The sequence below is a fragment of the Solea senegalensis genome, linkage group LG10 (genome assembly GCF_019176455.1).
Source record: "Solea senegalensis isolate Sse05_10M linkage group LG10, IFAPA_SoseM_1, whole genome shotgun sequence".
Lineage (NCBI taxonomy): Eukaryota > Metazoa > Chordata > Actinopteri > Pleuronectiformes > Soleidae > Solea > Solea senegalensis.
Genome location: NC_058030.1, coordinates 12,565,955 through 12,593,941, shown reverse-complemented (window position 1 = coordinate 12,593,941; position 27,987 = coordinate 12,565,955). Strand labels below are relative to the sequence as shown.

The following is a 27,987-nucleotide window of genomic DNA, read 5'->3' as shown; positions in this document are numbered from 1 at the left end:
AATCAGAGTGAATTGTTTTGGAGTTGCTCCAGGAAAAGGAAAATATTCCTGGATTGATTAGAAATAAAAGTCGGCGTCTGTGGTCCCTGCAGCCCCGCCCCCTTTACTTTAGCGTGCCATAATTAGACGCTCGTTCCTCCAGTCACGCTGCAAACGCGACTCACCAGCTCTATCACATCCACTCTCTCTGTGCCTGAGGTTTTTTTCCCCCCCCCTCAAGGTATCACAGCCAACTATACACACAACCTGCGGGAAAACAAAGCAGCAGGATCGGGAGGCTGAGAGCTTTTGGAGGCGCACTTTAAATCAGCATTACTTCTGCTTTGAATCCCTCTCTTCTTTCAATGGATCCGCGCGTTGTGCTGCTCTGCTCTATGTTCGGACTTCTCCTTGGCCAAGGTAAGTTACCTTTCTGTAAGACACTGTAACTACTACGTGATCACTTTTAAATCAGTGTTTGGCCAAGTCTATACACACAAACACAGTCACATGGTGCTCATAATATGGCCATGCATTCATTTTTAGCACATGAATTGGTCTTAAGTTGTTGTTTTTTTTGTTTTGTTTTTTTAAAACACAGTAAGTATCAAAGTGATATCAGACAAAGAGTGAGTCAGAGGGAGGTGATGAAGTTGGCACAGGACTAGTTGGGACATGTGATGAGAGCACACTTGAAAGCTGGCTGCTTCAAAGTGTTGCAGGTCTGGACTGAACTTGTGTTTCCCATAATTTCTTACTCAGTGTCTGTTTCCGTTGTTTTTACCTCAACAACTCACACAGTAGTCAGCGACAGGCCAGTAATGTGTTTATCATGTGAAGAAACAAATCAAAAATTGTTGTGTCCAAGGTTGAATCTGTTTTTTTTTTTTCTGTTTGCACTTGTATTTAAATACAAAATAGGATTTTGTACACACACACTTTGCACTTTCAACATGCAACTGCCACTTTATACACATGTGAATATCGGTGTTGTTATTACAAGGGATGTGTGTTTCTACGTTGTTAGTGTTTTGTGTCTTAATATTTATCTATTAAGGAAGTCCATGGCCAAGGGTTGCCGGTTCAAGTCCCTACCAGGTCAAAGGGCTGGGGTATTGCTCCCTGGGCGCTGCCACTGCTCCTTCTAGGAAGGTTCCTAGTAGATTAAAATTAGGGATTAATAAAGTATTTATATAAAAAAGAAAAATCTGTCTCCTGTCTGCACTACTGTTGTGTGCACAGCAAAATTACAAGAAATCTGGATTGATTTTGAATTATGTGATAGGCTAGATTAAATGTGCCTTACACAGTGACACAATGTAGTGTTAAAACACAGCTTCACACATCAGTTGTAAAGCGTTCCCACCGTCCTGGCTTCTGTACTTCCTGCCCTGCAGGCCAAAGGCCAAGTACCTTGGTATGCTGTGATGCTCTGTCAGAACGACTGGTCTTCTCACCAGGACAGGGTGGTCGAGACTGACGGCAATGATTTATACGCAAGTGCCACAGCAGGGTCACTAAAGCGTTGGATGAAGCACATCCAAACACCAAAATAGTCCACCCCCCACCCCCAGTCACACATGGGGCAATTTTCACAGTCAGCAGGGCCACTTTTCCTAAGCTGCCTTCCATGTAGGGGGGGGTGTTGCTTCACAGGTCACCTTGAGGTAAAATTGAGTCAGCTGTCAAGCAACAAGAACGAAGAAGGAATATGAAACTTGTATTTTGTTCAAGATAGATAGATAGATAGATAGGTAGATAGTAAAACACAGCTGTTTATATCATTTAAACTGAATGGGAAAACTCCAAAGTGCAGCCAATGCTCCTTTCTGTTGTGGAGCTCCACCAGGGGCTCATTAAACCTTGTTTACATGAGACGTCTGCCATGCACAGCTCTGACGAGGCAGTGTGGCCCTCACAACCAGCACTGCCATCCAAGACGGGATTCAGCAGAGACCCAACGCTGTGGCAAAATCTGCATCTAGACTAGAGGCTGGCTGCGTCTGGGTTTTCCTTCTTCCTTTGATAAAAAGAACACCACAAAATTCTGAGGCACTTCTGGATTTCAAATTTGGGTTTGCAAAGCAGCAGACAGTGGTGGCGTTGGAATGACTATGTGATGTTTAGTGGGTCAGAGTTTGTTATCAGCGGAGACCTTGGGTGGAGAAATGTCCAGAGCACATTTCTACAGTACTGTAGTTATCATGTGACAAACACTCTCTGTTCTTACCGTGCCTCGACCTAGAAAGATATGGGAATTAGTTATTTTGTAGAATTTGGAAAGTTGCTCCTTGGAAGGCTTTCCAGTTTCAATACAGATTGGCTCTTTTGGCAAGAAAAAGCCAAGTGCTGGTAATCTGAAAGAACACACACATCTTCCCCATTATATGTAGAGTGTGGGGAATGACTAACCAAAAGTTGGTCATTAACACCTTTAAATGAAATATTAAATAATCAGCTTCTGAAAACAAAACATTGTTTTTTATTATTATTATTATTATTATAGTCTTAATGGATCATCACAGAGTCATGTTGAGAGGTATTGATCTCTCCCAGACAGAGACATCAGAGTATCAGTGAGAACCTACTTGGTAGGCCCATGTGAAAAGCATTTAAAATGCCATCTCATTTCATCCAGCTGCTACGAGGTTTATTGGCCCGGAGATTCTGGGATGTGCCAGACTTCCAGTAGTCGGTAGTGAGTCAGCTAATGTGGCTGCCTAGTAATAAATCCTTGGTCCATATTCTCTCCATTCTGCCAGGTTCATCATCCTTTGTGTAGTAGTGACACTTAGTGTTTCTCAATATTTGTCTATTTTTTCTATTTTGATCATACTGTATTCACTGCCTTCATAGAAACTTTCTAGAGAGTTTATCTGCGTTGCTGTTCCTGCTTGTGCCTCAGTTAAGATTTAATGCTTGTAATAAAATTCCTCTGGTCCCTTTGAGAGAAATCGGCTATTCCAGACACTTGTCCTCCCTAACTTTTCTAACCAAGTTTGTGAAGTTGCTTAGTCATGCCAGACATGTCAAGGCAGAAGTTGCGTCTCAAACAGATGGATTTGTTCAGTGCATTTCACAACCTCTGTTCCTAATAATTCAAAACATTACGTCACCAACCAGCTACATTTCATATTCTATTACGGTGGATGAACAAAATTTATTTCACGGTGAGTTTGTTTTCTATTTTTTTCCCCCCTGACTGGGAATAATTGTTAATAACCATTTGGCGCACCAGTCCCGATTTGAGCCAAAGGCAAAAACTAGTCCAGGCGTCTGATCTGCCAAAGCTATTTCATGTTTGGCACGTCACAAAAACCACAGTCAAATAAATGTATTTGATTTGATTGCGTCGGCTGATTGTTTACAGAGTCAAAGAATTCCATGCTCCCTAATGCACACGAATAAACAACACGATCACCGCAGAGTTGGTTTAGCTCCAGTAAATAGAAAAAAAACCCCAAAAATACTTTCTCGTGTCTGCAACAACACGTCCATTATTCATTGTCATTGGCAAAAAAGTGGCTTTTAACATTTTAAATTGCCAAACGCATTTTTGATTGTGTACAAAGAAAGTTCGAGTTTAAAGAGCATGTTTAATCTTTGCCAGAATCAAATCCATCCATCCATCCATCCAACATTTATCCTAGACTCTATCCTAGTAAAGCAACCACTAACATACACAGATTTGCGCGCAGATTTGCCCCAAAAATAAAATGTACAACTTAAAGAACTGACACGTAGGACTAGTAGGGATGGGACTCAGTATCGGTCAGTATCGGTATCTGTCCGATACTGGTCAAAATCACTGGATATGATATCGGACAGAAAAAGAAATGTAAGCTCCATCCAAAAAGTCCTATATGTCACATGCTTCACCATGCACAGACTGTAAAAATGTAAATAAGTATCAGTAAAACACCTTTGCGTAGAGTAATTTTTGGGAGACCAATATTTGTTACAAAAATATTGCTACATCGTTCATAAATGGTCTAAAATGATTGTATCGGACTAATATCGGCATCGGTAGTTTGCGATATCAGTATTGGTCTCAAATCTAGTGTGTATCACCTTGTGTGTGCGCGCAGTTGTGTTAAGTGTCTGTAATCTGTGTCCAGAATGGGCGACCACTCATTACAATCCAAGATATAAAAAATCTCCTGGCAGTGAATGAGATGTGCACAAATCTACCGATTTAAGCAAACCCATGTGCAGTGAAGAACCTGAACTCTGCGTTGCTTCTGTTGTCTGTAGGAGCAGAGCAGATCTCAATAGAGGACTGTTGCAAGGATGGACAGAAGCGAGGCTATGACAACGAAGACTGCGCATCCCTCCCTCTTATCTCCGAGTCAACCACATGCAGGTAAGCAGGTGCTTTGTGCTACTTTTGCAACTCCCGATCACACATCTACACGTTATAAAGCTGAGAGCTGTAATAAAAACCTGCCTGAACCTCATTAACTGCTCACATTTCCTGTTAGTATCACAGGAGCTCCTGTGGTATTTAGATTGTATGGAGGGGAAATGTCTGGCTCTTAATGTGAGATTGTTTTACCTGACGCTCATGAATCTCCAGGCACATTATTCACTTCACGCGAGAGCGGCAAACACTAACAGTGATGGCATAATAACAGGTCTGCCAGTAACATTAGATGTTGCGCTGCCACAGGTTCAGAGAGATCTGCCGCCATGAACACTGATGGCAAACACATTTACCAGAGCCACCCGCACTGATCCCAAATTTGTCTAAATTATAGTGTGAGGGGAGCAGGGGGGTGGGGGTGGAAAGCGGTGGGTCAGTGGAGGGGTTGTTTCAAAACCCAGGAAATACCTCAGAGGTGAAACGCAACATGGAGGGAGGATGAAGAAATGCAATAACAGGAAATCTGAAAGACTACTTCAGACACCAAGGGGCAAAACAAAAACGTAAGAAAAGAGAGAGAAGAGAAAAGAAAAACACAAAGTATGACTGTGCCCTTAAAAGGTCCTGTGGAGGAGGTGTGCGCATTGATGTGAAATTGAGATCCACAGCGGTTTATGTGGAAAGAGATTGATAAAGAGGTTTTTTGGAAATAAGAGGGGAGATTTGGGGTGTGGGGACATCTTATCCTTACTGTCTTGTAAAACTGACAGAGTTTTAGAGACAGAGACAATAAAAAAACACTCTTAACTGATAACAGATAGCAAATGATGTCATCTCAATACCGATAATGTATTTTGACAATACTCCTTTAATGTAGAGGGTCTGTGTCTCTTCTGGATATGGCAGTGTTTCACTGATTGCTTTAGAAATACAGTATATTACATATAATATTTGATCTCTTCTTTTTTCCACTCACTTCTTGCTAATAGAAATGTTTTATGTCCCATCTGTAGCATGTTATCACTTATTTCTTCATTCTCACATGACACAGCAGGGTTGTGTTTAGGGAGTGATTTGGTTTAGTGGTATTATTATTATTATTATTATTACTATAATGACGGAGCAATGTCTTCAAATGGAGAGACACAGAGGAGGACACATGTTAACCTTGGAGGGAAAGTGTTGACCTCACTCAGGTCTGAAACAACAGAACAAAGTTCTCGTGAAGCTTTGCTCAATCTAGTTTACATGACAGTGATGTCAGCAAAATAAACTTGAGCCCACACAGGGCTGAGTCATTGCACTCATCCATGCAGAGACTGTTACTGGGACATGTTTCGAGATCCCCCAGCAAGTTCACCTCGTGCTGATTTTAATGGTCTGCACTTGAAGTCAGAGTGGAATTTCACTTTGAGATGGGAGGAACTTACGGTTTTAAAGTTGTAAAATCTCAAGTTATAATAAATATCAAGGTGATGAAAAGACACGTGTCTTAAAAAACAAAAAAGTGTTGTTTTTCTATTAAAGGAAGAAAATAAAGAGCTGTTTTCATCAAATCCTCATTCATTCCATTGCCACAATTGTATCGCTGCATTTTGGCTACTTCCACATACTAATCGTCCTCCTGTGTCTTGTGTGTGTTTTCTTCTCCTTGCTCACAGGGTAGTGCAGGAGCAGTGCTGCGTGACAGTGCTGGAGGATAACATGTGCACCACTGGCATCAACTTGGCCAAAGGTCAAGGAGCCTGTGATTCTTTGTTCGCCAACACCTGCGAGATCAAGACTACAAAGGTCTGTAGTTCACCAGTTGTATACCAGTGGCGATCGCTAAGCTCAGCTTCCTTCAAATATGTTCTGTGTTGTATTTACATTTCAGTCCTTAGCGCACGATTAGAACGTGCCGCTAGTTCGTTCAGAATGAGCGGTTTATCATGGATGACGGATTGCTTTTCGTGATTTTTATGTAAAACCATTTGTTTGTCTCTATCGGACGACACAGAATAGGTTTTTTTCACTGTGGTGAGCACAACGGTTATCGGACAAATGGGGCAAAATTGTCACTTCCACGGAAGCTCGGCTTTACTTTAGAGTCAATGGAGCAGTGGGCGGGCGGGGACGCTGGGCTTCTGCATGATGATTGGAGGAACTGTCTGAAAGGCGGAACCAGTTCTTGTGATTGACAGCGTTGCAGACACTTACATGACAGTAGAACCTTTTCTGCCTCAGTGCTGTTGTGGATTTTGTGAGGGAAGTCTGTAGACAAATAGCTGGTCATTGTGTGTTATTTGCTTGGTGATGGAGCCCATTTTTATTTATACATATACGCATATATTCAGTTGTACATAATTATCGCGTTCTAGTTGTTCGTTTGCAGAATGTATGTATAAATAACTGGGCCTGAATTGAGCTTCCCCTGTTTCAAAGACCAGCAACCGCCACACACAAGTGTTGGTGCATGTGTTCGATAGAAGTGTGTAACATTGCTGTGAGCACCTTCATCTCCTCTGTCACGCAGGGTATTTTTCTGTCAGACAGATCATAAGTTTTGACTCTCAAATCCTCCTCAGGCTCCACCAAGCCCTATTTTAGCCTTTTAATACCTCTCAGTAAAACTTTTGCACTCCTTTTATTTTATCACAACACATTGCACATCAACACGTCTCGAAGATAGGCGCTTGACAAAATGTGGAAGGGAGGGGATGCAAGTTGGTGCATTTTCTTGACAGGACAAGATAATTGTCAGTGGCTTGTCTTCACTTGATCTGTCAAATGTAGCTGGTGGCTCATAAAAATGCCCAGAGAAGGTGAATAAAGCAAAAGTTTCAGTCAAGTCAAGGCACTGAGCTGCTGTAATGATTGACTGAGCGTGCTATAGCCACAGGGGATGATAGGCATCTCATTACTGTTCGGTTGCTACTAACTCACTGTCGTTCTTGACCATTTGTCCATCTGTCTGAAGCCTGTCAGTTGCTGTGTCTTGTCACTTCATCTTCTTTGTTATGTCCATGTGGTTAACAGAGAGCTTGAGTGTCTGTCTGTCTGTCTGTCTGTCTGTATCACCTCATCCTCATCTGTCAGTCCAAATGTCTGCCTATAGCATCCTACCAGTTTTGGAACCACGTGTTTGTTTTCTCCTCTGTGCTGACGTACGCTTCCATGATGTCGGATGTCGTTTTTCTGCAGATGTGTTGTGACTGTTGTCTCCTGGGGAAGGCGATCCAGGAGCGAGGCCTACCTTGCGATCACACCGTCTCTGTGGGCTACCAGTGCGGCTTAGTTTCCCGGGCCTGCTGTGTAGATGGAGTCCAAGATAACCAGACAGCACCCACGGCACAACCTCAATGTGGGTGAAAAGCAAACAGTTTTTTTCTCATCTGCTGTGTGTTGGAAAAACAAAATACTGTCTGAGAAAACCTGCTCCAATTTCTCCAAAAAACAATAGAAAGAAATGAGGTTGAGAAAACAGATCAGTGTTGGTGCTGTCAAACTAAAGTCGTTGCTTCCCCCTGGTGGATGTAAATGATTATTACCTTTAGCTTTCATGGGAGAGAACAGGACCTGTTTCCAAACTGATTTGTCATTTTAGGGTGGATTTGTGGTGGTGATCCAATTTGTAAATAAGAGTCTTGTCATAAACAATAATAATCGTCATAAGAAATTCCTTTCAAAAAGGTAAAAAAAAGAAAGTACAATTTTGAGTGATAATTGAAAACTGTCATTATTGTCAACACAACACTTTTTTTTTTTTACATAAATTTGCATTTTAATGTTCAAGATGTTTATATGTGTGCGTATGAGTGTGGTTCAATTTTCTCTCACACAGTTCAGAACAAGACTGCAACCAATGACAAGGGAGACAATTCAGTGTTAACTGACCAGTGCAAAGGTAGAGCATAATAATCCAACTCATAAGCTTTTACTGTAACCGATATAAATGCAGTAATCAATTATTTGCTTGTTTGTGTTGCTCCTCCAGGCAAATGTGCTCATTTATGCGTTGGCAATGACACCTGTGCCTGTTTGAAAGGCTACAAACTCAAACCAGATGGAAAGAGTTGTGACGGTTAGACCCCCATCATCCTCTTTCAAGATTAAAATTTAATGTCAAGATCAATATCAGTATCATTATATCTCCTCTCCTTTTTTGTTCGTCAGATATCAACGAATGTCTGTTGGGATCAAGCAACTGTCGCGCAGGAGAGCGCTGCATCAACACAGAGGGCTCGTTTCGTTGCCAGCGAGAGGTCAGCTGTGGGACTGGCTATGAGCTCACTGACAGCAACAACTGCAAGGGTTTGTTGAATTTATTTACCTTTGAACCTATTTAAATTGTATTAAACAGAAGTCCCTCGAGATGGAAAAGCAGACAGGTAGTGATTTAGCATTAGAGAGCATAAATCATTCAGGAAGATCATCTGCATGCTTCAATAACACTGCTGACCTTTGCATCAGTTGGCTGACTACTTCTAGGGAGGAAAACTTATCAGAGTTTTGTTTTTGTTTATGAAGGAAGTTTGCACAGTATGGCCATGTAAATAAAAGTATACCTATACAACTGTCTCCTTAAGGCCAGCAAACCAAGATATATGTGGGCCAGCTCACTTTAAACAGAGTGTAGGTGGTGAAGTCCAGAAGTAGCAGCATGAATATGAATAATACCATCACAATGTAGCCAGTAAATGTTGATGACACTGTGACACTGATAATGTTCTGTATTGAGCTGTGTTGGCAGGTTGTTCACACCTCAATGGCCTGACTGCTGTGATATCTTCATCTAGATATTGACGAGTGTGAGACTGGTATCCATAATTGTGGCCCAAAGTTTGAGTGCCAGAACACCCAGGGCTCATTCCGTTGTGTTACCACAGTCAAGTGTGGGACTGGTTACATCCAGGACGCCCTGGGCAACTGCATTGGTAAAAATCTGCAATTTGGTCAGATTTTAAATTTAGTAAATCATAATGGAATAGAAAATTCTCTTTTCCAAATTTAACAATATTCATCCACGTTTCTGTTTTCAGATATCAATGAATGTGTGAGCCACACCGGCCCATGCCACAGAGGGCAAATCTGTATCAACACGGAGGGCTCCTTCACCTGTCAGAGGAACTCTGTCAACTGCGGTCGAGGATACCACCTGAACGAGGAGGGCACACGCTGTGTTGGTACGGGCGCACCACTTGCCTTTCCTGGGTACAGAGCATCATGATGACCCACCCGAGGAGCATACCACTGTCTCCTCTGTTGCTTACTGTACATTCCTGTCCACAGATATTGATGAGTGTAAGAGCACTGAGCAGGTTTGTGCAGGTCATGGATGTATCAACCTGGTCGGCACCTACCGCTGTGAGTGTCAGACCGGCTACATGTTCAACAGCATCAGCCGGACTTGTGATGGTAAGAAGCTAGTAGCTCTGCTCTATATGGTAGACGCAATTCTACTGTGTTCATGTGTTTTATTGATGCATTCAAGACCTTTGACAGAATCAGTCATTAACAATTATTTCTGGAATTGTTCACCAGACGTGTTTCAAAGTATGCAGGTCAAATGGGGCAATGTTGTATCTGCCCCATTTCATGTAATGGTAAAACAGGTTGTGTTGTTGGAAACTCCCATGTAGTGCTGGGTTAGGGTTAGGGCAGCAGTTGCTGAAGGTGTGTTCAATAAAATATTGACTATAACACCAAATACAATGCCAAAAAGCTTCCTAAGTCATGTCGACAAAGTCAAGTGCTCATTATTTTAAGGTTTTTGCTCCTCTGTGGCTCAACTACAGGAAAAAGTATTATGCAGAGGTTCACTGTGGCCTACAGCGATGCTATATTGACATCCTCATGCTGTGCTCTTCCTCTAAAAATGTCTGTTTTGTGAACGGATTATTTAATCATCAGCCTGTGTGGCATGTTTTTCACTCTGCGTTTCAGATAGTAATGAATGCCGACACTACCCCGGTCGCTTGTGTGCTCATAAGTGTGAGAACACTCCTGGATCCTACAAGTGCAGCTGCACGATAGGGTTCAAGCTTGCCAGTGATGGCAGGAATTGTGATGGTAAGTCATAACTAAATTAGGATGATTGCAGTAGTTTACATAATATGCATATAGTATACAGTATGTGTACTTGCATATCAACACATAACAAAACAAATGCTTTTTACATTTGTTTTGGCACATCTTTCTGCTGTAAGAAATACAGCTAATTTAGATGTGATAATGGACACAGTGTATACCAGTTGCAGCAAATAAAGGTGGTGTAGCCCCTAGAGAAATATAGATCACGCATGGTGGTATAATAATTATACTATAATTCTAGTCTCTGGTTTGAAAAAGGTCAATTATAATCACCTTCATCTACTGCATGACGTAGAGTAGATGATTCCTTCGGTTTATATCAGGAGTCTGTCATAATGGTACAGTGCTGCCATCTGATAGCCAACTTTCACAGTCAATCACACTGGTGTCCACTCCTTTGTGTCCTGCTGTATCTTGTATTTACCTCTCAATAAGACCAACATTTACATCATGTTTATTGAAGAGGACCTGAAACTAGCAATTGATACCTTCAAGTTATCAACGAAATGTTAACTGACTTTGTAACTCAAGTAAGAATTAGAGTCATTTCCTTTTCAATTTTACTCATTTTTGCAACTAGTGGAGTCGCCTCCTGGTGGCTATTATGTTCTCACTTGGGGTTTGTCCTCAGGTAACAAACCAGAAGATTATATCCATTTATCCAAGAGTTTATTCAAAAAGGTTTAACAAATGTGAGGGAAGTAGTTGAAGCGCTGGTAGTTGAAGCGCTGGTAGTGGAAGCGGCAGCAATCTGCTCCAAACAGCAGTGAGGATCAGCGTCAAAAGCAACACGCACATGGGAGAGAGCACTGCACACAAGAGAAATTAGCAAAAAAGGCCAAAACAACAAGCAGAGAGCAAGCGCTAAGTAAACAAGGTTTTTCAGGAGCGCCGCAGCGTTACCACTGAGTCGTCTGTTACGACCAGGAAATATGTAGGCTGAGTTGATGAGTGAATTGGGAGCAGGTGTGCTCCTGCCACAGGTGCACTGATTGCATGCTGGAGGTGAAAGCAGGAGAGAAGGGAGGAGACGAAGGAGGAGGCAAGGGCGGGGCATGACCAGATGTCACCAGAGTTTCTCTAATGGCACCAATAGTAAATTTGTTACCATTGGTTTGTTAACCTTATTATTATTATTATCATCATCATCATCATCATCCCTTGAGTTAAAGACCATCACATGCACGTCACATGTACATGTACATGTGACGTGTACATGTTCACATTCATATTGGCGGGGGAGTGTCTTCATATCGCTGATGTGCAGCGGAGTTCCTCATGTTCTGTGACACTCTTCTCTCCCTAGATCTGAACGAATGTGAGACTAACCCATGCAGTCAAGAGTGTGCCAACGTGTATGGCTCCTACCAGTGTTACTGTCGCCGTGGATACCAGCTCAGCGACATCGACGGCATAACTTGTGAAGGTAAACTGAGCCGTTGTCGCAGACACTGGTAGATAAATGATATCCTTACATTTCCAGCTGATCAAGTTTTGACCCAGCTTCTACTGTGTGTGTGTATGTACACTGTGACAACAAGGAATGTAATATGTACTGTCGCTTATTATAGGTCATATTGCCCATTTTCTTTTCTTCGGTTTGTCTATTTCATATTCATTGACCTTTCGCGTGACCTTTGTAGACATAGACGAGTGCGCCCTGCCCACTGGAGGTCATATTTGCTCCTATCGCTGTCACAACACACCTGGGAGCTTCCACTGTTCCTGTCCTATTGTTGGCTATACCTTAGCACCCAATGGGCGCACTTGCCAGGGTAAGTTGTCTTCTAATGGTTCTACTCTTAAACTTAACTTGAACAATTTAAATACAGATTTTGTGTTTCCAAAACAAATGTTTCTTCTTTTTTCTTTCAGATATTGATGAGTGTGTGACGGGAACACACACATGCTCGGAGAACGAGAGCTGTTTTAACATACAAGGAGGATTCCGATGCCTGTCCTTTGAGTGTCCGAACAACTACAGACGCGTTGGAGAAACGTGAGTCTCTGGTTGAAATCCAATCAAATATACCTTATTTTCCCCCCCCACAGGGAACTTTTTTTTTGGAGAAAAGTGCTGCAACACTTTCTGAACAATACACAGCACAAAAAACAGCTACCAATTGCCCAAAAAATGGTAGTTTATGTGCCCTAAAACCCATAAAAAGTAAAGAATACATTCAAATGTAGGACATGAAAAATATTATGACACAATACTCAACGTCTTTACTGGGGATTAAGTAATAATAGGCAGGAAATAATAATAGTGTAGACGTCAACAGCAGACCTCACATTCATAAACCCTCAGAGAAAAGCATGTGCTCCTCACAGCCAAAGTCTAAATGGCCATCAGTCCAATAGGTCTGAGTGTAGGTACAATAAATGAATAATATCAGGCTTTAAAGACCAACCTTTATCCATATTTGTGGATAAGGCTCTGCATGTCTAGTCCACCCCAGGCTGGAGTTACAACAGAAAAGTATTGGCTGTAGCATGTTCTGTTTTTTTAGAATGATGCATTTGAATATTTGTTAGCCTCAGAGTTGGCACAGATTCACCTTTTGATTGGAGACACCAGTGACACAATTTATTGCATGATCCCACGGAAAGGCACCACGACTGGCCTGTTTAGCACTAGGCTGCTGCGACCGATGTTCCCTCCACTGCATGCCATTGCACGGCAAATTAAACTTACACTCGGTCTCTCTGTCTCTTTCTCTCTGTGCCTGTTTTGTTCTGTCTTGTCCTGATCTGCCTCCCCCACCCTCAATTTTTCTTTTGCAGTCGATGTGAACGCTTGCTTTGCAATGAGTCTGTCGAGTGCCTGGCCATGCCCCTGAGAATAACCTACTACTACCTCACCTTCCCCACCAACATTCCCGTCTTCACCAACATCTTCCGCATGGGCCCCTCCCACACCGTGCCTGGTGATGACATCCAGATCGCTATCACTGCTGGCAACGAGGACGGTTTCTTCAAGACGGAGCAGATGCCCACTGGCGGCGTAATGTCTGTGGCAAAGCTCGTCAACAAGCCACAGGACTTTGATCTGTCTCTGGAGCTAAGGCTTCACCGCTATGGCACAACCAGCACATACCTGGCTAAAGTGCTGGTGTTTGTTACCCAGGAGGAGCCCAGAGTAGTTTACAATCCCCTTCTCGAATAGACACAGCTTTTATGTAGCGTTGCACCAGTTGCTCCACTTGAAAATGAGGTGTCATTTTTAAATGAAATGTCTCGGGAGAAAACACATTTATCCTCAAGACAAATTGCATGAGTCGTGAACATACGGTACATTAGTGGCAAAGCATAGTGATGCAGTCTAGACTGCATCGTAACATATACGTAGCGCAAGTGATCGCAGGACATACTGCATAGAAATATACAGTGTTAGCTAAACATTTCGGTTTTCATTCAGTGATCAGTAATTAGCCTCTGTAACCATCTCTCATTCATGGATTCCTGCTATTTAAGTCTTACCTTAAAAAGGTTTGTAAATAGGCGTAGATCAAGTGTCAGAACCCTGTCATGTCCCGACCCCTGTGCATTAGTTTGTCACATTTTAAATGTATACAATTATCCAACATTTATACGTTTGATTTTATAACTGAGTGCTGCATGTGAAGCTAACAGCTGGCTAGCGTGAAGACTACAAACAGCTTGTATGGCTCTGTCCCAAGTTAACAAAATCCATCCTACCAGCACTTCTAAGGCTCTCTTATTAACACATTGCCTCTCAGTTGTATAAATGTTTAATTATTTGTTTGTTTGTAGGACTATTTTATGGTTTGGCATTGGTTTTTTTTTTCTAACTACAAGTAAACGATGATCTGATCAATCATCCAGCCTGGATTTAAAGGCCAGACATAATGAAAATATGAACACAGAAAATCACAAAGCACTGTACTATTTTACAGAATTTAAGATTGAATACTAGACTTAAAGATCGCTGACTAGTAAAGTGAATTAAGCCCAAACTGAATGTATCTTCTTTGAGGGTAAGGCATCGTGATATCCGCTAGGTGGCGTTCTAGGTCAGGGTAACTTTCGAAATGGTATCAACCCAAGTCTGCATACAACTAAGTGAAATTTGATGAGGGTTGCATGACAGAATATGACGTTGACGCAGTATTTTATGGTTTATGTGTTGGATGAACAGTTTTCTATTAAAATTGAAATTGAAATAACACATGTTCAACTCAAATCCACTTCTTGATAGTCATACATTGTGGGCTTTAATCAAAATGCAGCAACGAAATCAGCTGGAATGTGAGGCCACAGCAGTGATGGAGTTACTTCCTCACATAGTTTCATATTATTCCAACAGTGTCAGTAAAGAGGAAAGCCAAGGAGGCATGTGGATATCTAGTATTACATGTATTTAAAGTGAAAGGTTCATTCTTTAGTCTGATTACAAAAAGGCCTGTCAACAGGTGACAAAAAAATCTGTGTTCCTTTCTTCTGTTAGGTTCCCAAAGAAACACTCCTGTATCAGTATTTATCTTTAAATAGATGCAATCCAAGCTTTTCCATCAATAAGTCAAACTCAGTATTTATTATATGTGCATGCACCTCAAGTAATAACTATTTAACAAGTCCATACAGTAATTCCACACATCCAGTTTCCAGTCAAAAGGCAGATTGGCCCTATTAAGGCAACAATGCCACTTTCCAAATGTCAGTTACCTTGCACCGCAAATACATCTTTCTTTGTCAGATATTTTATGTACATCTCTGTTGCTCTTGTTACATTTTGGGGCTAATGTAGAACACACAGATTTCCACTGTATGCTGTGGGTGAAAACCCCAGTGCAGACAGATAATCCAAATGAAGGCTGAGTAAGTGACACACGATGGGATGCAGTGGCAGAGGAGTGGGAAACGCGCGCCATCAGGAGAGAGTATAAATAGTTTGACATGCTGCGAGGCTGCTGCCTGAGGCCTGCGGCTTATAATAACTGTAAATTCAGATGTCCTAGGTTCCTCCTGTCCTGAGCTGTCAGGCCAGTAAGGATGCACTTGGTCTCTAGTGGGGATATCCTTAAAATAAGAACATAGTGGCGCGCAGGAGGTTTTTCCTCCCCTTTGACATTGAGTTATGGGGCTCTGGGCTCTGGCCGTGGTCTGAACAATTTGTGGTTCAGCAACATCACCGCGCGCAAAATGAATGATGCCCTGCAGTGTTTTTGTTGGGGCGTTATCAATGTGCTGACTATAAATAATAATTACCAAAAAAAAATAAAAGGCCCTACGCTTGACCAGAGGACTTTCATCCAGAAAGTCTGTTTTTCTTTCTGGTCTAAAAGTATTGGGGTTTTTCTCCTAGACTGGGCCACGTGAGGCACGGGGAGATGAAGAAGACATGCGTGTGCGTGTGGGCACGTGCGCCCCCGCACACACACACACACACACAAACACACGCACACACGTTTGTTTGCATGCACAAGTACATACATGCACAAATAAACATGAAGGCTTTTTTTTTTTTAAATAGATATATGAATGTGTTAGTACACATGGGGCTTTGATTAGCTCCACTTGCTGCTGCTTTCTACTTTGAAGTGCCCATCTGTGTGTAATGGGGGGGGTGCAGTTCACTCTGGGTCATTATCTTCTTCCTCAACAGAGCTTTCACCTCATCCTCCAGAGTCCTGCTCGGTCTTTCTGCAGCTCAGGCCGCGGTATTATAAACTAGGAGAACATTTTGTGGGTTTGGCCTGCACTAAAGCAAAACTTGGACCCACCCGCTAATTGCTAATTACAAGCCCCTACCCAGTGGTGGCTTGACTTTTTGTCAGGGGCTTCTCTTCTCGGTCTTCATGAAAGAAGCCCTGCAACCCAAGCTGGGCCTCGTCTTTGAGCTACATCCTATAGGTCCCCAGAGGAGTGCCAGAGATCCACGGCCCATGACTCACAATGTGGCTACATGGCTGCCATGCACATTAACTAGACCTATACATGGCAACCTGGCTGTTTTAAGCTTGGATTTAACATCTTAAATGTCAAAGTCAGGGCTTTTTTTTGTTTGTTTCAAAAGTCTCCTCACTAGCGTAATTTTCTTATAATTCCAAAGACAAACTTTTGATTTATGCGCTTGTTAATGCATTACGAACCTCTCTTAAAGTCTTATGTAGCAGACAGGTAGTGAATAGTGATACTTCAGGTGGCGTTAGCTTTAGGAGCCAGCAGAGGCCCTTTATTCCCTCCAACCTGTCACTGATTAGTCAGTGAAATAAACAAAGCCCTAAATAATAGGATAAGAGCTGCCCCTGGGAGAGGCTGGGGAGTTGTCTAGTCATGTTGCCCACAATTTAGGAGTCTTTTAGAACACTCCCTTGCCCCATAAATCCTGCTCAAGAGATTATCTGATGTGAAGCCCGGGGATGCTCAGCAAATCCAAATATTTTTCCTGAGCAGGTTGTGGATCATTCTTTGTGAGGGCAGTAATTCATTCCCACACAGCTTGAAGTAGTGCATCAGAAAAGCATCAATGGCAGCTTTAATATCCACAAGTTACGAAGTTTGGCTTTGGCATGAGTTATGGCCATTATTTTTCTTGCAAATCACATACACTATGATTGTTTTTGATGTTGACCACCATATCCAGTATCCTTTCTGTCTTGTTCACATATTGTTTGTGTTGTGGTTTCTGGAGTTGTCCCACTTAGTTCTTGATTACGCCGTGGACTGCACCAATGGATGCCCTGTTATTGGGAGCTTTAGAAACCAAACTAGACTCAACTCTGAAGTCTTTATTTATACATTACCTTTAGGTCAGAGGCCATGTGTGTACTTGTGTTTCCTTTCTGTTCTGGATGTGTGTATCTGTTCTCTACTTCAGTGCGGCGAGGCTTCAACGCACTGACACTGTTCGCTGTATAAAGTCCTGTCAGCCCAGTGACATTGCTTGCGTTCTGGACCCCGTACACTCAGTGTCCCACACCTTCATCTCACTGCCCACCTACAGAGAGTTCACGAAGCCAGAAGGTAGGTATACATGTTAAATGTTACACAACACATTTTAGAATAATACTAATTTTTTTTTTTTTTTTCAAAACAAAACCAAATAAAAACAAAAACACTTTAACACCTATTCCTTTATCTGACAAACATTTGTTGAGAATATTTGTAGAGTAGTTAGGGAGCTTGAAGACCGGAGCCCGGGTTAAACATTTAACCTGGACATGCTCCAAGGGATCATAACCCACCAACCATCTCCTCTGAAGCTCATTACTAAACATGGGATTTCACAGTTTCACAGGTCAGTCCAGGTTGTTTCCACCATCCCTCCATTCCTTATATCAAGAAAAAACCTGTAAACCATATTTCCAGGTATGAGAAAGGCACCGGTCCTCTCAACTAACTATTAGGCAAAACTCACAACACATTTAAACTGTATCAATATGTGCTCTGTAACCCACAAAAGCCCATGTGTCAGTCTTTATTACTTAATTATTATTTTTTGGAGGCAACTCATTTGCACGATAACCCACAGTTTTACTTTGTATCTCGTTTAATCTCTAAGCTCCTATCAAATCAATTTCCATCCATAGGAGCACTTCTGTCCCCCAAATGAGCTATTCAATGATGCTCTCCATGCAGCCTGTGCTTGGCTGGTCCACACCAGAGACAGAGAAGTGCCACGCTGATCGGATACTGTAGGAGTCACCACAATAATCACTCGCAGACAGTGACAGCTGACAAGTATTGGCTGGCACACCGCGCATGTTTCAGACCCACTCATGCTCAGTGTCATAGGGAGTTAAGATCTTGTCATTTCGCATAAGTTCCAGGTTGGGTGTAAAGGACATGAGGGCCTTCAGCTGAACAACCCCTCAACCTTCCTGTGACCCTCTCAGTGTACAATAAACACAGACATGTTCAGCTCTCATTTTATTGTCTTTTACTCAGTAATTAAAACAAGGATTGGCACAGGTTTGACGACACAATTCCAGTGTGATTATAAGTCTTTAGGCTCCAAAGGCTCTTTGTGTCTAATTGTTATCTTCCAACAGAGATTGTTTTCCTGAAAACCACCGTGCCAGCTTACGGACCCTATCACTTAGGCAATTACGATGTCAAGTTTAACATCCTGGAAGGCAACGCACACAATGCCTTTGACGTAATCAAGCGGATAGAGAATGGATATTATATGGGTAAGTGGACAATATATTTATATTGTTTTTAACCTGTGCTCTGTCAAGTCAGAATGAGCCAACGTAGTGTAAAGTACAATTTGACCATAGAAGCTTTAACTTCCACCCTGTACCACCCGACAGCCAGTGACTGGAAATTGCATTTCTTTTTGACAAAGTTGGTGGTTTTTCTGACCTCATTTCTCATTTTGAAATATACTTATGTTTTTTTTTTTTTCACAAATCAAACTCATATGTGCACACTGAGAAGGGACAAAAAGCCCAAAAAAACTTCCATAAAGAATGCCTGGACCTCCTGACATAAGTAGATCTGACACAGCCCATTCTGGTCTTCGACAGTGTGGTGGCATCATGTAGCTGTCATCATCTTTATGGGGGCTCTTGGTGTCTGTGTCTTCGGAGAGTTGTCCTCAGAGTGGCTCTTTGAGACAGACGAAGGCTTGTTTCTGTCTCACCAAATATTTGGCACAGGTTTTCACAGTCCTGTGGTCAAACAAAGTACCATTTAATTCACTTATCCACTATGCCTATTCCAAGCAGATCATTACTTTCCACAATGAGTTACGGCGGTCTGGATGTACAGAAATCAAGTGTATAAATCCATACGTGTGTATTTACATGCACGCATGCATGAGGGATTGCAGTTGACAAGCAGTTCTTCGTAACTACCTGTTCGTTGACCGCCATGCGTACGAGACGAGACGAGCCCTGAACTTGTTCAAGTCGGAGCTGCAGATATCATCGCCAGTGGTGTGTAACAACAACACATGTTTGGGTGGAAGCCATTCCCATCCTTTAGTCTGGTGGTGACCCAGACATTCTCCCTTGGCCCAGGGAGAATGAGGGAATGTTGTGAGCCTGTTGTTGGGCTTGTCTAGGTGATTTTGTTTTGGTTGTGTGCGTACATGCAGGCCTGGTGGCATTGCGTGGACAGTGTCCTCCCCTTCTTGCTGATAGATGGAGGGATGACCTGTCAGTATGTAGATCTGTCTTTAGAGACTGGAAGACAGAGAAGGGGGAGGAAGGTGTGACTGTCACTGGTTCAGACTGCACGGGTTGTTGGGTGCAAGTGTTTGCCTCTCATACATTTGTTCCCCCTGAAGAGATGTGTTTATCAAATTCACATAAAGACACGGGAGAAGAATGTTTATTACCAGCAAAAATTCACATAATTCCCTGGGAGAGCAGTTATAATTATACCGCACAGACTTATAATGGTATGTTTTTGTTGGAATGTGCAATAGTGTAATTTTGAGTGATAAACCTTATTTTATAATAAGTATAAAGTCTGCTGCGTGTGTGTATCTATCTTTGTGTGTGTGTAAGAAGGATTTAAGAGAAATTCCCTGTTTATAGCAGTGCTCATTCACCGGGTAAAGTATGTGTGTGCAAGGAAGGGGGAGAGAATGCAGGAAAAGAAAGACAAAATAAGACACTGATTCAATGAAAGAGGAGAGAGGGAGAGAGAGAGAGAGAGAGAGAGAGAGAGAGAGAACTATGTGCAGAAGTAATCCTGGGTGCTTTGCTTCATGTGGTTAAATGTATTGTTCCATTTCCCCACGCTAGGCCTCAGTGTCTCGCCTAGCATTAGAGCACTTAAAGAGACGACCACATGAAAGGCCTGTTTGTGAGGAGCCACTTCTCTCCCAAACCCATTGGATGCTTATTGGATGCAGCTCTTGCATGTTAGCACCAGTTGCCCATCACATATCCAAACTGTGGCGCTCTGCACTGGAGCCATTGGTCACTGACTGTTCGCTGTGAAGTGTGGCGTCCATCGTGCTATGAAGGTCCTCTTGGTTTTATTTCGTGGGTTGTGCTGCTGGTGCTTTGGCCCACAGATGCTGCTGTTGCGTAACCATTGTATGAGGCTTGCTGACGTGTCACTTAAGGAAGCTTAGTTTCCAGTATCTCCAGTGTCTCCAACAGTGGTATTACAGCTTGGTGGGATGTGAAGAGTAGCAGACATTGAGGCTCCACTAATGAACAAGCGTGTGAACTCAAACTTACTTTGGCCATTGTTTTTGGCTACTCTCTGTGTTTTTGAAAGGGACGAAAGAGGCAGTTAGGAATCCTCAGAATCCCGAAACTTGAAAAAGTGATTCTTGTAAGGTTTGATTGGCTGTTGCTCTTTTCCGTTCAGCTCACTTGCTCACTATTTTAAAAACCACTTGGATGCATAGACAAGTGCACAGACACAGACCGAATAAAAGCCGCACCACTCTTTCCTACTTCCTGGTCATCCATCATGGCTTTCTGAGCACTGTCACATCTGGATGACAACCCTGACAGCCCTATGCATCTGTGCAAACACAACAGACCACCAACACTTGGAAAAAATAGTCCAAAAACAATCAAACAGAAAAACAAATCCCCATGACGACCACAGTAGCTCAGTGGCAAACCATATAAAATCCCCTCAGGTATGTAGAAACACAGCAGAGCCACTAAAGTGATGTACGGAGTTGCAACATTTGTGACTCAGAAAATGAAGGAAAGCAATTCCCATCCTCTGAACTGTCATCCATTTTTGACCAATGACAAATTGTTTGAATGGGGTTGATCATGTAATGACTGATTTTGGTAGCAAATGTGCTTGGTAGAATTTGGTGCTTCTGCTGGTAGCATGGGTTGAGACTGGGTGATTTCCTGCAAAATTGTGATCTAAGTCGACGTGATCAAATCACATACCCTACTGTAATTTTTGCAGATTTCTCACCTCCTGCTACATGCTGCAAATGTACCATCCTAAATGTGTGGTCAAAAGAAAGAACTCATTTTATATATTTTGCTGGAGAGGGATTGTTTCCCCCAACTATTTGCACAACCACCAACAACCTGGTTAGTTTGATGGAGTAGTGACAGCCACTACTCCGCCGTGTGGCCCCAGTTATGTGACAAAACGCTGACATTTCTCATTTCTTTTTCCTGATGTGTGAAGTGAGAGTGTTGACTGCCATTAATGAATGGGCAATAATAATAATAATGTGTATACTGTAGATGGACTGTACAATACAGTAAGTAGCCAGCTTTGGAATAAAACAGTCGTCCAGTGTGTAGTGTGAAAGGATGGAATAACAGCAACACATAGCACACATTATACAGCTGAATTCCATTCATTTTTTAATGCAGGTGGAAATACACCTTGGTGTTTAATATCCTATGCTGAGAATAAATATCTCATGTGCTGAAATTGACATGGGGCTGGCAGCCAGTGAGACAGCCAGCAAAATGAATAGAGGAAGAAGTAAACAGTTTGTCTCTATGCAGGTAGTCATGGTCGTCAGTGGAGCCGTCCACAGTGGCTGGTGGAATTTAAGCCGACTGTGTGAGACATGACTGCTTCAGAGCCGACAGTGTTTGTGGCTCTGGCTTGTGGCCGTGCTGGTGAGGAGACGGGGACAGCCGTGGAGATAAGCAGACGACCAGCTCTTCAAGTTTGAGTGGCTGTCGTTTGTGTGAATCATAACACGACAGCAGCAGGCGCACCAGAGAGCACCAAGCCCACAAGTAATCCGTGTCTCTCCCACTAAAGATTACTACAGTTAATCAAAACAGGATCTTCCCCACCCAACAACACCACAGTCAAACACCCAACGCTGTCCTCCACCATCGCACATGATGATGATGATGCAGTGAACTCCGTACACAGTAAAAGAGACACTGGTGTGTACACATAAAATGACTTGTCATAAAACTGTCCTCGTAATTTATCACATGCACTCATCTCCCTTATCTGGTGAGCTGTCACACTACGCTGCATTATACTACACAATACTTAGTTCCAAAAAGTAATGCTGTTTCCATGCTCAAGTGATGCGTCGAAACCGATTAAAAAAAAGTGCTTAAATGTTTATCAAGATGCTGCCATTTGGAGAATATGACATAAAACTGTAATTTAAAACGCAATTAAAGCAGGTTTTCATCTGATGTGCTTCCCATTCAGTCGACAGTGACAAGTCTATTTTCTGCTCCTCAGTTCTGGTTCTTTGCTTTGAAATGTCACTTGTAATATAGTGCAAAGGTTGTGGTAAAGATAATGGTACATGTTATGTCATCTCAGCTGCTTTGGCCCACAACGGCTAAAACAGAAAGTCCAAGAAAAGAACCAACCTATTCCTTACGGCTACTTTTCTATGATGATGTCAGTACCCAGTGAGTGTCACTTTCCAACAATGACCCATGAGCCATTTGAGAGATCTCTCACTATGACTCACTGTTGATTGACCTTGAAAAATCAAGCCACACAGGCTGGCCTTTCAGAGCATGGTAGCACATGGATCCAGCCCCTCTTTGGAGTGGTCAGTTGTGTGTTTGCACAACCTGACCTGACTGGCCATCAGTGTACCACTGGCTAATGGCCTGGACATAAACACAAGATTTGTTCTTTCTTGAGGGACCTGTTCACTCTTACTACAGCTGGCTATACTGGGTAGCAAACGGAAGCTATTTATCCTTTGTTTGGCATTTCTTCCAGTGTTTAATTTTTATTTATTAAAAAAAAAAAAAACAGGTAAAAAAGAACCCTGTCTATGTGAATGACTTTAGTTCTCAGCTGTACATCAGTGATCACGGTCAGATAGAAAACACATCACATTTCGAGTCATAATGATGATGTCGAATGCCCTCTAGTACACTCTTGGCATGCTGGAGCTTTGTACACCACCTGGATGCTCTCCAGTGGTTTCCCTGCAGTGAGCATGCATAGCGCCACAACCAGCATGTCATTATACAATACTGTGGTGTGGCCAATGCATACTTTTCATTTGTCTCTGGTGTTAAACCCGTTCATTTTGGATTTTGTCATACACTTCCTCGCTGAGTTGTAGAAACCAGAAAACCCAGAAATTGTACTGTTTACATGTAACCCTTCAATATTGCAGCCCTCGTGGCCATGAATGATGACAAATGCCTCTTGGCATTTGCTTGACTTTGTTTTGTGGCAGTGTCTCTGCCACTAGTGTGCTTTTATTTATGGCTATAGTCTACTAAAGGGGCTACTTTATGGTAAAGCAAAATGTCTTGGATAAAGGACAGATTGTACAGCTGCTTGTTTGATGGTGGCTGTTTAAGCCAGTGGGCTCACCTTTGCACCCTGCGGCAGATACTTCAGTGAGATGGAAAGAGACACCACAAACCTTTAGAACACTACAACCCCTGCTCGGGTACCACAGGCCTCAGATGACATGACCTTGCAACTCTGTCATAGGGCGAATTGCCAGCTGTAGGGGTGTGTGTTTATTTATTTGAATCTCAGGTGGTATGGTAACCAATACAAGTCAACCTGTTATGTGGCTGTTGGCTTTTTGCCTTACAGCCCAGATGAAATGTTAAAGATGAGTATGTGCGGTTGTGGTTTCACCTCAGGTTCACTGTGAGCATGTTGAGGCCCAGCTGTTAGTTGATGCTTCCCGCTTATTGAGGATGCCACTGTGCTTTTGATGGAGAGCTAGCGGAAACACAGAGTCATCATGTCAGGATTTCATCGGGGGCCTCCAAGAGGTCACGTATACTGACTTTAGTATCAAGCTGCATGGGCGCACAAGCCCACATTGTAATAACATAATTACTCATTTTTACCCTCAAGACTGTGGAAAGAAAGGTAAGTAAAACAAAGCTTAGAAGTTGCGCAAAACAAACGCCACAAATCATTTCCGATACCGTGATCCATTTTATGGGGTGATTTCTAAAACAGGAAAGTAAGGAAAACTCAAATGTTTTTGTTTTTTTAATTGTTCCAGGTCTGTGAGCTTATATGGGAAGTTTATTGATTTGTTATTGATTCAGCTCTTGGATATTACATCAGAAATTCTGTTCGTAAGAACACAGCCATGCCCTCCACATGTGCTAATTAGACCACAGACAAATTTACAAAACACTAACTAGCCTCAGACACATTCCACATATTGTAATATTTATATGTCCTTAATATATTTTCAGTTTCGATGCAATGGGTAGCCGTATTTTTCGCTATTTATTTATGTGATGCGGTCGTGAAATGGAAAACATTCCCTCAGTTGATCTTGATTATAAAATGCTTAGTCCTCCTTAGGTTTAGTGCACTACTGCTGTATGCAGCATTTTTGTTAGAGATCTTAATGTGGATGAAAATCCATCTGTATTTGCGGTCGTCATAATGATATCTTACTCATCTTCATTCTGCCCAGCACAGAAGCTTTTGAACTGATTTTATTTGACTTGAGTATACACACAAATCACAAACCCCCTGAACTTAATTTGAGTGCGTATTGCACAAAATCCACTCTCTCTTTTTTTTTTTTTTTCCATGTCAGTTATTTACTTAATCTTGTGGCTATTGTTAGGTTTAAGCAGAGGTTAGTGCTTTCTGATGGGGCTGGCTTGGAAACAACACAATCTCAGTCCCACTCTCTTCCATCTAGTGTCACTATGCAACTGAGTCCCAAAACATCACAACAAGGGGGCAACTCTGGTAGAAGTGGGACCCATTCCATACTCCTCCAAGTGCTTATCGGCAGAATCTTCTGGAATCTGATGTGTGCCCACAGATTTGACTCGGAGAAGAACGGGAGAGCAATGGAAAGTGACAGAGTGAGGGAGACAGCATTTCAAGCTCCTATAGCTTGCCCCTCCCAGACTTAAAGATGGATTCCTGGAGGAATGCCTCCGTGGCTGTATCGCGTGACTGTGACTGCTTCGCTCCATCAAACACATGGGACTCATTTACCCTTGTGGGCCATAGTGATGGTGCCACAAACACCAGGCCCCCCTCAGGAAGTGAAGAAATGGGAAGAAGAGAAGGAGCAGAATGAGTGGGAGGGGTAGTCTGCCATTGTACAATGCCAGTGTCCCATACAATGGATGTGGTGGATGATGGTTAATGGATCATTATTTTCCCTGTGGTTAACAATGACCAAATGGGTTGTATTATTTTATCACAAGTATCACAGCGAGGAGCCTCGTTATTCAGACTGATGAGGCAGTGACACATGTTGATATGTCAAATTAACTTGAGTCACTGCAACAAACATTAGGGCTTTACTGACTCAGAAATGAGTAAGTGAAACACAAGAGGGGTTCAGCCAAAGAGGATGGTGGAAGATTTTATAGGAGGACATTGCGGTGATTGTGCTGCATGGCTGCATCTGGTGATGTCTGTTCAAACAGGCCAGAGCTGAAATGTCACCAGCCCTCTGCAGAGAAAAGGCCTGCTGACAGCCTGTATAAACACTGGCATTTCCCCCCTGTAATCGCATGTTCGCTTAAAAGGAGCTCCCAGTGGATTCCTTGGGCCTTCAGTAATGCTATGTTTCAAGTGTTTTTTATTTCCTGTTTATTTTGCGTCGATAGATGGTGTCTTTTGTCCACAGAGAGGGTGGACAAACTGAATTCACACTGGAAAGGACAATCCACTCCTGACATTTGTTTGACCTTTGTTCAGCAGGGTCACGCTTTTACTTTACCAAATGTAAGCCTTAAAATCAGCTGATACCATGATTCACCCGGGGATCCTTTTCCTCAAACCCCACGGGGAATTGTGTTGTGTTCTCGGTTGCATTAGTATTCACTGGTGCTGTTTTGTCCTGAAGAAAGACAGCTGTACTGAATAAAAGTGAACTTTGCACAAATTTGACAGAACTGTCAAACTTGAAAAAGACGACAGAAGAAGAAGACTGGTTTAGACAGCCTGCGATAAACCACATTACTTTTGAATAGATACTTTGCATCATATGCTGAACGACAAATGTAATTTTTCAGTGTGCCGAGCACCACAAACAAAATTCCACTGGCCTCAATTGTTTTGGGGTTGAAGCTAAATTTCTAGTCAAAACCTCAGCACATAAAACCAAAACTATCTCCATGACTTGATACCACGAGGGTAAAGTGAGAAGAAAATGTTTTGGATGAACCTAGCACTACAGATATCAAAACACTCAAAGAGTCAAGTCAAAATGAACAAGCCCTGTCTTGTTTGTTAGATTTAATACTGTTTGAGTGCAAATCTTTAGTTTATACTGCAATATGGATATAAACCAAATGCATAATGACCGTAACATTGTCATGACATTAGAATACTATATTATATACTAATAATTATACATACTATATAGTCAATGATACTGCAGTTTCTTTGCTGTTTTGTTAATCCTGGTGTTCTTTCTTGTCTCTTCCAGGTGTCGTTCGCCAGGTGAAGCCTCTGATTGGTCCGCTGACAACAGTACTCAAGCTCTCTATGCAAAATCTGACAAACCAGGGTGACTCCAGCCAGAACATCATCAACGTCTACGTCTTTGTCGCTGAGTTCTGGTTCTGAGCGGTGGCTGCCAGATCACACCACAAGTATTAAGACATCCATTGTCAACACTGTAAAAACGTTTTTGTTTTTTTTAAATCAATACACAGATCAGTGTTGAGGTTTTAATGTTACGTTGGATTATATTTGACATTTTCAGAGACGAACGGCTTCTAGCTGCACCACTTTTTTGTTTTAATGACAAGCTCAGCCTGAAGTGTATGTACTGGCAACATGGAGCTAAATATGGAGAAACTAAAGTGTTTTAAATTGAAAGTGTGTGCATTTTGAGAGGCCACAATATTGAAGTTCAACAATATTCCTTTCATGACATTACAGTATAAACCTTTTTTTATGTAACACGTCTCCTTTCTTACTCTATATGCATTGGATGAGGTATTTTTAATGGAATAAACCTATTTTATTTACAGAATTTGCATTTTTTATTTTCTACACTGTAAAACCCAGTGTTGTTACGTTCATATTTCACAGTTGAACAATATTATGACCAATATAAGCATGGTTGAATGGGTAAATCAGACATTCATCAACTTGATCAAAATAATACTTTTCAGGTTGTGGAACTGTCTGATTTGGGTTTATGGGTTAAAAAAATATTTGGTTAGGGTTAGAATTAGTTTTTTTTAAAATCTTATTAAGGTTAGTAGTCATATAACTGCCATTAAGGTTGTTGAACACTGTCAAAACGAGCAAATATCAGTTTCACACAGACAAGAATCAGTACTCTGACATGGAAAGGTCCTTTATGTCCTCACCCTAACCAACAATTAGGGGTGTCCACACACCACAAATCAAGTTTTTGTTCTTCTTGAGCTTTGGCAGACTCATAGTTGGATGGCAACAGTTCTTAAACCTTATCTACTTGAAAGGGATATAACACTGTTGTTATCAGCTGTGACAGCATGTCTTCTCACCTTATAGGTTAGAGAGTGTGTGTGTGTGTGTGTGTGTGCGTGTGCATGCCCGCATGTGCACTTGTATTTGTAAGAACCTTTTCTGGCATGGAGACCAAAACCTGATCCTAATGAGGCAGAACCTAATTTCTGATGAAATGGTTAAGTCGAAAGCTAAAGTTTGAATTGTAGTTTAAGGTCAGAGTTGGACCTTACTGGTGGTGTCGTTCA

At 42.1% G+C, this 27,987-nt stretch overlaps 1 protein-coding gene across 2 annotated transcripts; it reads left to right on the top strand.

Annotated features, from left to right (window-relative positions):
• The first annotated feature begins 130 nt into the window (after window positions 1-130).
• On the top strand, window positions 131-27,272 carry fbln1 (fibulin 1). Of its 2 annotated transcripts, XM_044036701.1 has the most exons (17): window positions 131-399; window positions 4,234-4,342; window positions 6,004-6,133; window positions 7,526-7,685; window positions 8,166-8,228; window positions 8,319-8,405; window positions 8,498-8,635; window positions 9,121-9,258; window positions 9,364-9,507; window positions 9,614-9,739; window positions 10,268-10,393; window positions 11,721-11,840; window positions 12,058-12,189; window positions 12,290-12,413; window positions 17,256-17,401; window positions 18,430-18,570; window positions 26,724-27,272. In XM_044036701.1, the coding sequence occupies exons 1-17, from the start codon at window positions 345-347 to the stop codon at window positions 26,861-26,863; spliced, it is 2,079 nt and encodes a 692-aa protein (XP_043892636.1). In that variant the 5' UTR covers window positions 131-344; the 3' UTR covers window positions 26,864-27,272. The 2 variants fall into 2 exon arrangements, with proteins under 2 accessions (XP_043892636.1, XP_043892637.1); XM_044036702.1 differs by lacking the exons at window positions 17,256-17,401; window positions 18,430-18,570; window positions 26,724-27,272 and adding an exon at window positions 13,199-14,603 and having other exon boundaries at window positions 135-399.
• The last annotated feature ends 715 nt before the right edge of the window (window positions 27,273-27,987 follow it).